At 61.4% G+C, this 12464-nt stretch overlaps 1 protein-coding gene across 1 annotated transcript; it reads left to right on the top strand.

The window, feature by feature from the left end:
• Positions 1–245: 245 nt before the first annotated feature.
• CRELD2 (cysteine rich with EGF like domains 2) lies at positions 246–7836 on the top strand. Its single transcript, XM_081060715.1, has 10 exons — positions 246–508; positions 671–753; positions 1260–1370; positions 1711–1802; positions 2563–2739; positions 3934–4029; positions 4898–4981; positions 5877–5972; positions 6504–6650; positions 7566–7836. The coding sequence occupies exons 1-10, from the start codon at positions 389–391 to the stop codon at positions 7613–7615; spliced, it is 1056 nt and encodes a 351-aa protein (XP_080916841.1). The 5' UTR covers positions 246–388; the 3' UTR covers positions 7616–7836.
• Positions 7837–12464: the final 4628 nt, after the last annotated feature.

Below are 12464 nucleotides of genomic sequence, written 5' to 3'. Positions count from 1 at the left end.
ATGGCCGCCAAAGCCCAGCCGCCGTTGCTGCAGGAGCCCTCCTTGCCCGAAGTAAAGATGGCCGCTGAGGGAGGTGCGCGCGAGGGGCGGGCTCAGCTCTCCACGCGCCCCGTCTCCTTCCCTTCCCGCGGGACGCTGACCCGGGGCCTTCCTATTGGTCGCTTCTCGTGGCGAGCCCGGATTGGGCCACATGGGGACGGGGCGGATCCTGCCAACCAATAGTGGCGCGAGGGCTGGCGGGGGGCGGGGCCCCGCCGGCGCCGTCAAGTAGCCGGGGGAACGGCCGGCGCGGCTCAGCCGGTGGGCGGCCGGAGGCCCGAGTGCTCGGCGTTTCCCGCCGGACCTCGGCCAGTACCCGCGTGGCCGCGTCCTGGAAACGCTGCCCGCCATGCGCCCGCCGGCCCCGGCCGCGCTGGGGCTACTGATGCTGCTGCTGCTGCCCGGCGAGGCCGCCCACAAGTCGACGCCCTGCAAGCGCTGCCGGGAGCTGGTGGACAAGTTTAACCAGGTGGGCCGGCCCCCGCGGGACACGGAGCCGGGGGGCGGCGGGGCCGGGGGCACCCACGCGGGGTAACCGCCACGGGCTGGGGCCACACCCCGATGGGCCAGGGGCGCCGCACAGTGGGCGGGGACAGCCGCGCGGAGCCCCGTGCGCGCCCTCTCCCCGCAGGGAATGGTAGACACGGCAAAGAAGAACTTCGGCGGTGGGAACACGGCTTGGGAGGAAAAGTCGCTGTCCAAGTACGAATTCAGGTAGGTGCCCATGCCTGCCTGGGCTCTTGCCTTGTCGTCACCCATGTTGGTGACGCACAGAACGTCCCTGCAGCATGCACACCTGTTACCTGGCCTGCGACTCGTGCGCTGGCCCCTCCCTGGCCTTGGGGCTTCCTCACTTGTCCCTGTGCCCACTGTCCGTGCCACAGACGTGATGGTCTTCTTAAAACGCAGGCTGGAACGCGAGTCCCACCCTCATGAACTGATGCTGGGCGCCCACTCTGTCCAGAGCCTGGCATCCCGCCAGCGTCAGTGCTGCCCACGGGTCCCCCTGCCCCCACGTCCTGCCACCCTACCCTTCACCTCGGCCTCGGGTTCAGTTCTCTGCTTCGCACCCGCTACCCCCATCCCCGGTTGCTGTGTTGAACTGGGGAGTCTGTCTTCACTAAAGTGCCACTGCAGTTCCGGCTGGCACCTGTAGGATGGACCCTGGCCGCTGAGGGCACTGTCCCCTGGCCTGCAGTGCTGACCGGCTTGTGTTTCAGTGAGGTCCGCCTCCTGGAGATCGTGGAGAGCCTGTGTGGCCCCAGCGACTTCGAGTGCAATCAGATGCTAGAGGAGCACGAGGAGCGCCTGGAGGCCTGGTGGCTGCGGCTGTGAGTACCCGGCCACATGCCTCTCCCCGTGTGCGCTGCAGCCCACACAGCGTGCTTGTTACCTTGCGGTTCTGAGGTGATGTCACACACAGGGAAGTCACAAAGCCAGCACGAACAGTCCCTGCATACCTGCCTTTTCTCTTACCCATGCCACCGCCTTTTGTCGGCTCAGTGCAACGCTCAAAGGAAGGCAGGTGTGCAGGAAGGGAGCTGGGAGGCGTGTGCACCCCTGGGCCGTGCTTTCCCAGGACTTGTTACCTGGGAGCACGTGTCATGTTAGACCGCTCTGATTTTGAAAAAATTGCACTTGAGGCTTAACGAACGCTTTTCAAACCCTCAGGAAGAAAGAGAACCCTGACTTGTTTGAGTGGTTTTGTGTGAAAACACTGAAAGTCTGCTGTTTTCCAGGAACTTACGGGCCACACTGCCTCGGTACGCTGTTCTCGGGCAGACCATGAGTTACCCCAGTTGTGATTCCCGGGTGGGCAGGAGCACGGGAGGGAGACTGGGCGCTGCCTCCCCTGAGCGCCAGGCCGCAGCGGCGTCACCACCTTCATGCTGTAGGGACCTCTGGGCCACACAGCTCTGAGTATCTGATCACAGCTGTGCTTGTAGTTCAGGGGTCCAGTGACCCACGGCTGCCCACCTGTGGGCCCCTCTGAGTGCAGGGCCCAGTGCAGCCCCACTCAGAGTAGCAAAGGCCGTGTGAAAAGCCGGAGCCGACACGTCACCTTCAGCCTCGTGGGCAAGGCAGAGCCTCCGCGAGGAGCTGTGACAGAAACTGAAGCCGTGACAGAAACTGAAGCTGTGCCGGCTTGCTGCTTGGATGTTACCAGTCATTCATGTTGGTCAGCTGGATAAAGTGGCACTGGTTTCAAGTTCAGACCCTCTCCCTGGCCGCAGATGCCTCCTGCCTGCCTTTCCCAGGGACATGTGGCCACAGTGGGCTACCCCACGTATGAGCATCTTTGTCCCGTGTCTTGGGTGAGGCTGCCCAGATGCCCTCTCCAGCTCACAGGCTCTGTGTTCCCCCAAGCATCTGCTCGTTTCAGGGTAAAGCACAGTTTGGATTTTAGCGACAGCCCCAAAAAGCTACTTTGATTGTGAACACGCTGAGTGAAGTGGCGTTTTCTCTGACTGTGCCCCAGCTGCCTCCTGGGGTACACTCTGAACACAGTTTGTGTCCCCACAGAGTGCCAGGGCGGGTCTGAGAGGCCCTGCAGCGGGAACGGCCACTGCAGTGGGGATGGCAGCCGAGAGGGCGACGGGTCCTGCCAGTGCCACGTGGGGTACCGGGGGGCTCTGTGCACCGACTGTGTGGATGGCTACTTCAGCTCGCTGAGGAATGAGACGCACAGCGTCTGCACAGGTACTGGGGGGACACCGCTGCCCACGGGTGTGCAGAAGGGACCCTTCCTGAGCTGCCTGTAGTTCATACCCCAGACCTTCAGGGAGCTTAACCGTGTGACAAGAGAAGGCGGGGCCCCTGGGCCATGGGCACTGTCCTGAACAATCCCAGACAAGGTGTGTCACTTTTGTCCTGATGCCCTTCGGGAGAAGGCAGTCGTGTCATGTGCACACCAGTCTTGGGTCTCTGTGGCCTGGCACCTGGAGTGTCCCTGCAACATAGGGCTGCTGTCCCCGTGACTCTCCCGGCAGGATGGCCAGCCCTTGAGTGCTCTGCTGGGTACCTTGGGGGCGATGCGTGTGCAGAGACTGGCTGTGCAGCTGTCACTCAGGCTTAGTGCCCTGGAGTGAGCACAGGCCCACGTCACTGCAAGGACACGGGATGGAGAGATGGCACAGACACTGATGAGAGCACCTGGAGGTAGCCAGTATGACCTCCTGGTCCCTAGATCCCTTCTAGAGGACAGCGTCTGGTTACCCTGGTGTTGGGTAAGGCGGCCCTTCCTACCTGGGTCTTCAGAGGTGCCCTCGCCCTCATCTGGGCTCCACTCAGCTTGAGCGTCCAGGTGTGCTGTCGGGCTCGGACAGACCCTCTCGGCTGTGATGACCACACTGACCATTCCGGTTGGGATGCCGTGGGCAGAGCAGTGGAGCGGCCAGGCCAGGCCCGCACCCGGGTGGTTTTTTTAACCCACAGCCGTTCTCTGCGCTTTCTCACTGCCCACCTCTGATGTATAGAAAGCTGAAGGCTGGTCTGCAGCGCCCTGGCTGTGCCACGTGGTAAACATGCCGCCTGCTGTCCGCATGCCGGTCCTCCCCTGGCCCTTTCTCGGGCCGGGCCAGGGCTGTGGTGTGGGGCACCGTCGGCCAGGTGTGGGCAGCCAGGTTCCCTGCAGTCCTCATTGCCAAGAATCCTACCACTAATGGGCACTGAAAGCCCCGGGGATTGGTTTTTTCGGTGAATATTACGATTCACACGAATACATTTTTCTGTTGTTAGAGGAATCTTGCTTCCCTGGGAGTTTTTGCTCGTTTTTGGTTTTTATTTTCGCCCTGCTGAACACAAACTCCTGATGTCTGAAATGACCTTGGTGTTGTGTTCATTGCTAAGTGCAGATTCATGCATGTTGACAGACATCCCACCTCTGCCTTCCAGCCTGTGACGAGTCGTGCAAGACGTGCACGGGCCCGACCCACAGAGACTGCAGCCAGTGCGAAGTGGGCTGGGTGGAGGAGGACGGCGCCTGCGTGGGTGAGGCTCCCCGTGTGGGGTCTGTGCAGCCCCTTTTCGGGTGGGCTGCCTTCGACACCCCTGCCCACCCTCTCAGCCCCATTCTGGACTCGTGGGGAAGGTGACAGCTGCTCCACATCACATTTCGATGGCTCCCATTGTGGAGGCCTAGATTTGCATGTATGGTGTCATCCGTGGATTTCAGGAAGGAGCCTGCATGGTTTCATTCACACCCTCTGCAGCCTACGCTCTGGGCTGGGAAGGTGGCCCCTTCACCAGCTGTCCTTGCCATCAGTGGCCCTGGGTGGTCCTGTTGGCTCAGGCCCTGAGTTGATAGAACAGACAGTTGGGGGGCTGGCAAGTGGGCGGGGACAGGAAAGGGAGAGCGGCAGCCCCTGACTGGTGGGGACACAGAATGTGGCACAGGCAAGGTGCAGGCAGGTCCTGCTGGTGTGCAGTTAGATGGGGAAACCGAGGCACAGAACTTTCCTTGGCCTGGCAGCCACATTGGCTGCCCGTCCGTCTGCTCAGCCGCAGAGGAGGCAGTGTCTTCCCGACGCACACCTGCCCGGACTCCGCCTGGCCGTGCAGACTTGAGGCTTCTGTCCCCCCCCCCCTCTGTCCGCACGGCCAGGTGGCCACTGCCTGCCCTGCAGCCGGAACCCCGAATCTGCGGGCTCATAGGCCCTGGGAGGCTGAGGCGGGCAGGTGGAGGTGGCTGCCCGCCTTCCCCACCACTGGTGTCCGTGCCACCCCCACAGCTGCTTGGCCTTGGGCCCCAGTGTGAGCGGGGAGATAAGTGGCCCCAGCCCGATGCCGGGTGGTGGCCGGGAACCAGCTCCGTGGTCTAGGGGTCGGGGCCACTCACAGCTCTGCTGTTGTGTTCCAGACGTGGACGAGTGTGCGGCAGACGTGGCCCCCTGCAGCGACCAGCAGTACTGCGAGAACACCAGCGGGTCTTTCCAGTGTGAAGGTGGTTGGTCAGCACGGCTCTGTATGTCCTGCCACCCTTAGGGACTTTAAGGTCTAACCCGAGTAAGGACATGTGCTGTCGACAAGTCAGAAAATTCCACTGGGTTGGCAAGCAGGTAGAAAGCATAGCACTTTGTGGAGAGGGGACCCACTGCGTGTGCACGCCCGTGTGACAGGGTACCGTGTTCCCCGTCTTTTTCATTCAGCACCACTGTGGCCAGCTACGTGTGTCATATTTTTCTACGTGCTAATGCCCCTGGGGCATGCCACAATTTCATGGTTTTCTTCAACTGTCCATATTGTTACATATTTAAGTCTTGCCAGTTTTTACACCCATGAACTTGGAATTCCTTCGTAGGTAGTTTTCATGTTCTTCACCATTTCTTGGAATTACTTGCCAAATGGCTCAGTCAAGGGGCTGTGGGTTTCAGGGCCCCACGCCCCAGGAAGGCTGTCTTGGAGAGTCGTGCCGGCAGCCGTGCGTGGGGCTGCCTTTCCCGGTGTCCGTGGGTGGCTGTCAGGGTTTTGAGTGTTTGCAGAGACGTCCTTGACCGAGCGTGGACACTTCCCCACTGTTATTCCTACACTCCTAGTGGGCCGGTCAGGCAGTGTCACCCCGCTTGAGGTGCCCTTGTTGTTTAAAGAGCGGTGGCTTCCAACAGCTGCTCCCTCGCCCAGCCGCAGCACTGCCCTCTGCACTTGTCCATGGCGCAAATTTCAACCTGTCCTTCGCCGGGAGGCAGAGGCCGGTGTTGGCACCCCCGCGTGATGTGTGAGGGGACAGTCAGCTCCTCGGGCGTCAGAGCTTCCAGCAATCCGTGCTGTGGTTTCAGATCCCGTTTTGCTCATGGGAAGCTGGTCCGCTGTCGTCATTGTCTTTCCCCTCTTATTTCTAGAATGTGACTCTACCTGTGTTGGCTGCACGGGGAAGGGCCCAGGACAGTGCAAAGAGTGCATCCCCGGATACAGTAAAGAAAGCGGCCAGTGTACAGGTCAGTGGACTGTGTCAGCTGGGCTAAGACAGAACCTTGCGAGGGACCACGCCGTGAGCAGCCAGTGGGAACAGGACACTGGGCTCAGGCCCTTCCTGCATACCCTGCTACTCAAGCACCTGGGGGTCTCATGAGATGCAGAAGCAGTGGGCAGGGGGCAGGGGGCAAGGCCTGTCCCAGCTAGCCCCCAGGGGCGTGATGCGGGTGACCACTGGGGAGTGCCTGTGCCCTCATGCTCCAGGGTGACACGGCCCCGTGGCTGGACACCAGGGCCTCCACGGTCAAGGCCTGGCTGGAACCGCCTTGGAGAAAGGCGGCAAGTCCACTGTCACCCCCTGTGAGCCGGCACTGGGCTTCCTGCCTGCTCATCGCCTGGACTGGTTTGCTTTTCTCCCCGTGAGTCCTGATCTCCGAGACTCGCTCCTTTCCCTGGCAGTGACGTTTCTAACGTTTGTGCTCCTGTGTGAGCCGCCTCCTCTGTGATGTGTGTGTCTGCCAAGAGAGGTGAGTCATTGCAGTGTTTCTATTTAGATATAGATGAGTGCTCGCTGGCGGAGAAAGCATGTACGAGGACAAATGAGAACTGCTACAATACTCCTGGGAGCTACGTCTGCGTGTGTCCCGAAGGCTTTGAAGAAACAGCAGACGCATGTGTGCAGCAGCAGCCGGCAGGCGATGGTGAGTGGGGTGCCAGCACTGCACAGACCGCAGATGGGCAGGTGCCAAGAGCAGTCCTGGGGAGGTGAAATCCCGAGTGGGGTCAGCAGCAGGGAGCCAGCCACACGGCTGCCAAGGACTGACGTGGCGGGAGCAGAGCCGAGCAGCAGCCTGGGCACTGGGGGCTGCGCGTCTGGGCCCAGGAGTCCTGGAGGGCAGTGTCCTTCCTGGTGGCCGCCGTCCTGGGCCGTCCTGCGCTTGCGGCGGCCTCACTCCATCTCTGTTGTCATCTGTCCTGCTCCCTGCGTCTGTGTCCAAATTCCCCTCTTCTTACAAGGACACAGCCATGGGCTTAGGGCCACTCCAACCACCTCATCTCAGCTTGACCATCTGTAAGACTGTATTTGGAAAGTGACGTCACGTGCACAGACTCCGGGAGTGAGGACACCCACATCTTTGGGGGACACCCAGTTCTTTCCATGACAGTCTTATAGAATTTCCAGAATAGGAGAGTGTGAAAGAAGCAATGTTTGAAAAGACATTAGTTACGAGTTTTTCAGAATGGATAAGACGTGACTCAGATTCCAGGAGCTCCCTGAGTCCTGAGCAGGGTAGGGACAGGTGAGTCCCCGTCTGTACACATTGCAGTAACTCTGAAACACCAAGGGCACAGAGACCCTTGCGGTCAGGAGAGCTCTGGACATGCAGCGCACGTCACCAGCCCTCCCCGCCCGCCCCTCCCCCCGACTCAGGCAGGGCCTCCCCACCAGAACAGGGGGGCAGCTTGGAAATGCCATCCGGGCACCCAGCTGCGTCTGGAGGGGGGCTGGGTGCCATCTGCCAGGGCCACGGACAGGCAATCCACATGACAGGGTGGTCCTCATGACCCCCTCGTGGCCCCATCCTCAAGAGCACACGGTCTGTTTGTGTCTGCAGAAGCCACAGAGGGAAACCCGACACAGCCGCCCTCCCGGGAAGACCTGTGACGCGCACCCAGAGTCAGGAGCCACTCCTGCCCCTTAAATTATTCACTGACGTCCTGGCGACAACCAGAGCGCGTGCCCCGTGTCTCCAGGGGGTGGCTGGAGGAAGTGGCTGCCTTCAGAACGGTGGATGCTCGTCCGGCCCTTTAAAAAGCTGCATTTTTGGTTCTTAAACAGATTTGTATATTTTGATACCGGTCTTTGTAATAAAACTAACCACTGAAGGTAGTCAGGCATAGAACACACGTGGATCTGTCTCATTGAAAACGTACAGGCGCTTTAAAATGGAGTCCGTCCCGTGCAGCTTGCCCCTGTCCTGTGGGGGTGGGGGCACTGGGGCAGGCACCGCCCTGCTCTCTCCAGGGGCCCCGCACCTACCTGCCCGGGCACGCACCTCAGGCCTGTAGGTGCCACTGAAGCCTGGAGCAGGTGTCAGGGCCCAGCCGGTGGCCCCCTGCACTGAGTTGTTGAGGGATCCTCAGGGCAGGGCACAGCCATCTGGGGGGTTGAGCCGGAGAAAAAATCAGCTGCAAACGCCAGAGCCGACTCCTCAGCGAGGAGTGAAGACGTTCTGAGAACAGGGCTGGCTGTGGGACGAGGCTGTGGCTTCGTGGGGACACGCACACCCTCCCACACCACCCCTCCCGAGTGTTCTCACTGGCCAGTTCTCCGCTCCAGGGCTCAGGCCCAGCTGCTCACCGCCCTCCCAGCCCTCCGGCCTCCTGGTGCCCAACCACCCATACGCCTGTCCATGTAAATGTCACTCTGGGGGCAGCCATCCGTCTCACCCTGTCGTGCCACCATGACCACAGCTCCACAGGTCACCTCACGCTACACCTGTGATCTCAGACCCAGGGTGGTCCCTCTCACTTGGGCCCTGGGCTGGAACACCTGCAGGCAGGACTGTCCCGGTGGGTCCTTGCCAGGCAGGGTGATGGCCAGTACCACGGCGCCAGCCACACCCCGCCCGGCAGGCATGCCTCTGGCTCTCCCCGTCTGCCCTCAGCCAGCCTCCCTTGCTGTGGGTCCAGCTCTGGTGGGGCTTCCAGTCCCAGGCCAGATGTTCCTGAGTTCCCAGAGGGAACATGGAGTCGTTGGCTCAGCAAGGAGACTTGCAGGACAGGCAAGGCAGCTCTTGTCCCATCCAGACCTACTGGGGATTCCACGCTGGGGGACAGTGACAGTCATCTAGCTGGAGAAGGCACAAGGCTGCAGGCCGGGGGACAGTGGCTGGGTCAGCCCACGGGGACAGAATGTGGTAGTGGGAGAGGTCACCACCAGAGGAGTGGTGGTCGTGGGTGAGAAGGGAAGTGAAGGGTGGGGGGGTCAGGGCTGTGGGTCCCTTCTGAGCCTGGGGGGCTTCCAGGAAACCTTGGGGCTGGGGGTCGGGGTCGGAGGAGGGAGAGCAGTGTGAGAGCTGGGGGCTGGCAGGATGGTGTGAGATGGGTGTGACAGAGCCTGGTGGTGGTGGAAGTGCTAACAGGTGGGCCTGTGAGGGGAGTGAGGCCCAGAAGGGAGGCCCTGGCCAGAGGTGCCTGGGGGAGGAGGGGTGGTACAGGTGACTCCAGATCCACGGCAGGTGTGAGGGGCGGCACCGGGCGGCCCAGGGAGGGCTTCCAGTGGAGGTTCAGTCCAAGGGGTCCGCCGCTGACATGCTCCGATCTGGCACTCGGGCCAGGCCTGGGCTGCCAAAGCCATCTCCAGGGCAGGGTCTCGTGGCCTGAGTGTGAAGCTAATCCCCGTTTTCCAGCTGGAACCCAGAGAGTCTCAGGTCCTCAAGGAGAGGGCCCCAGGATTGCTGCTGTCTCCCTGAGCATGGCAGGGTCACCTGGGCAGCTGCCCCACCCCATCCCTACCCAGGCTGGGTGAGCGCAGGGGCATTGGTGCGTGTCCTGACGGGCTGAGCAGTCACCTGGCAGTAGAGAGAGGGCAGGCTCAGTTTTGGACACCAGGAAGCAGGACCCCTAGCCTGAGCCCAGCAGCTGGCTCCCTTCATAAATCTGCTGTTTCCTTCCCCAAGTCGCTCCCCTCTGGGAGCCCCCACCCATCCCCAGAGGCATGTCTATGCCCTTAGCAGGGATGCCGGCTCCTCTCTCTCAGGCTGAGGTCTGGAGTCAATGGTGGAGAGACTCTAGCCTCAGTTTTCTCATCTGTATATGGGAGAGTGTTCCCATGTGAGGGAGGGCCCACCACCTGGCCCAAGGTGGAGGACAAGGGATTTGGACCGGGGTGAGGATCGGGCAGGAAGGGTGGACTTGACCCCAGCAGGACCCCGCCAGGCCAGGAAGGGACGAGGGGTGCAGGCAGGGCCCCTGGGACCACGGTGGCTGCGGGTCCAAGGGCCAGCGCACAGGGATGTGGGTTCTGGGAGCTTGAATGTTGGTGCCTCTGCAGGAGCTCTCGCCCTCCCACGGGGAGTGATGCGGGGGAATCCCCACCTCTGGCAGCTAGCCCTGCAGCCTCCCCTCCAGCCCCAGGTGGCAGTGCAGACTGACAGTGGGGACCACACTACCTGATAAGGACCCTGGGTTCAGCCACTGCTCGTCCTCCGTGGGTCGGGCGTGGCCAGCAGGTGGCGCTATGGGACCACCCAGTCGGCCCCCCTGCCGGACTGAGAGCCTGCGCCCGGGCCCCCCTGGGGTGCAGTGGGAAGGAGGATGCTGGAGGGTGGTTCCCTGGGTCCGGCGGAGGGTATCCTGAGGCTGGCCCCGGCCCCCAGCGTTTACAGGAATGTCCTGCTCCTGGAATCTCGACCACAGATAAGACGGGCAGGCAGGGAACCACGGACCTAACGACCTTGGTTGGGGTAACCCAGTGCTAGCCAGCGGCTGTGCCTTCTCCCTCACCCCACCTCCGAGGCACCAGGGAGGGGGCCACAGAGCACTGAGGCAGCGCGCCCACCGTGGCCCACCCTTCACCACTCAGCCCCTGTACATATCTCCTCAGGGTCTTGGATGCAGACACCGCCCTCCGTTGGTCAGCAACCCGAGCCTTCTGCTGGCCGGGGTCACGGTCAAGGACCCCTGCTCACCAGCTGGGCCCAGTCACAAAGGGCCTGGGGCCCACTGGGGGCTCTTTGCCACGTCCCTTGGGGGAGCCAGGACCCTGGCTCTGCACAGCCGGGAGGTCAGGCCCCCAGGGCTGCTGCCAGCCCCTCACGGTCCCTGAACCCAGGAATGGTCATTTGGGGACGCTGCACCACAGGCGGGTCTTCGGGTGCCTTCTACCTGGATTTCCGCAGGCTGTTGCATACCTGGTCAGTGTAGGAGCTTCTGGAAGTGTGACGTGTGAGTGCTCGTGGTCACTGCCCAGCCCAGCTTTGCTGTAAAGTGGGCCCTTGGCCTGATGTGTCTTTACACAGGATCCTGTATCACAGAATCAAACATTTTGTAAGCTGGCCGTTCTTAACCGGCAGCCTAGGAGACACTTGCCAATGTTTAGGGACATTTGTCACGACTAGCTGAGGGGGTGCTACTGGCTCAACTGGGTAAAGCCCAGTAATACTGCTCAACACCCTCCAATGCCCAGGACACCCCCTCCCAGAATGACCCGGCCCTTTGTCAGCCACAGTGGAGACCATGGGCCTGGAGACACTCAACGGACACTGTCGTCCACGCTTCCTGGTCTTCTTCCCAATGGGCCTGGAGGAGAAGCCACCCCCAGTGTCCACTCCACATAGCTGGGGCCTAGAGCGGACCCTACTCTAGCAGAGAGACCAGGTCTGGCTGCGACCTGGGGGGCTTTTGCTTCCTGCACCCACCACCTGCCTTTTGTAGTGGTCAGACTGGTGGAGGAAATGCAGGTGACAGGACCACCACCTCGCATCGTCAGGTCTTACACTGTGTCACTAACCACCCCGGGATGTCACATTGCTCTTGACTTCCTATCTTGGTGGGGGGTAGTTACAGAGACGTCCACTGGACTTGTCCATGATGGTGGCCAACAAAGTGATGTCCACCATCAAGTGTGTCTGCTCCACTTGTCCGTTCTAGGCCTGAAGAAATGACCACTGGGGAGATGTGCAGACCCAAGGTCAGGGATCAGACCTGGCCAGAATTCCATCCGTTCCCTGGCTCCTGGGAGCCCCCCACTCTAACAGGGGAGCCACGATGATGCCTCGAGTAACTCCAGGTAACACCCATGTCCAGCAGTCCCCTCCACGTTCAGCTACGAGGTCATGGTGAGACTTGTCTGGTGGTGCAGACCCAGCCCCCAGCAAGTGAGTGGGTTCTGGGTCTGAAACCTGCCTGCGGCATGGAAACTGGATAAAAGGTCACCACCTTTTATTTGGACCTCCTGGTCACGCATCCTTGATTGCTTCTCCTTGGCTCCTGTCCAGTGCCGGGAACACCATGTTCTGTTAACCACAACCCTGGCACCTCAGGCCGTTGGCCCGGCTCCAGTTCTGCTGCTGTTGAGAGCTGTCTACCTGGCCTGACGATCAGGTGCCATCACCCGTCACTGTCATTTCTGCCATGGCCTCTCCCACTATCAGCAGGGCCTGCGGGAGCCTCCACCAACTTTGCCGATGATGCTGGTGTCTCTCCCAGCATGTTCCTGAGGGGTTGGCCGCAGGGCGTCCTCAGGGTCACCAGACCCTCCTCCACGTCTGACGTGGCTCTTCCGAGGGTCTGCCGTCTTCGCCAGCCAGCGTCCATGCTTCTACGGGCCTCCCAGCGCTGCGACTTCAAAGGCTCGGCTCTCCACGGGCTCCCTCTACCTGCCCCGCCATGCTGCTGGGCCCTGAGGCCCCTTTGGCGGCGCAGCCCCTTCTGTCCAGTCCTGGGCCAGCACGTCCCCCCAAAACATGTCTCCACTTAATCCAGGAAGGAGGTGGGCAGGTCCTGAGGGG

This window comes from Rhinolophus hipposideros (genome assembly GCF_964194185.1).
Source record: "Rhinolophus hipposideros genome assembly, chromosome: 9".
NCBI classification, from domain to species: Eukaryota; Metazoa; Chordata; class Mammalia; order Chiroptera; family Rhinolophidae; genus Rhinolophus; species Rhinolophus hipposideros.
Note: the sequence above shows the minus strand (reverse complement) of the source record. Positions and strands in the feature narration are given on the sequence as shown.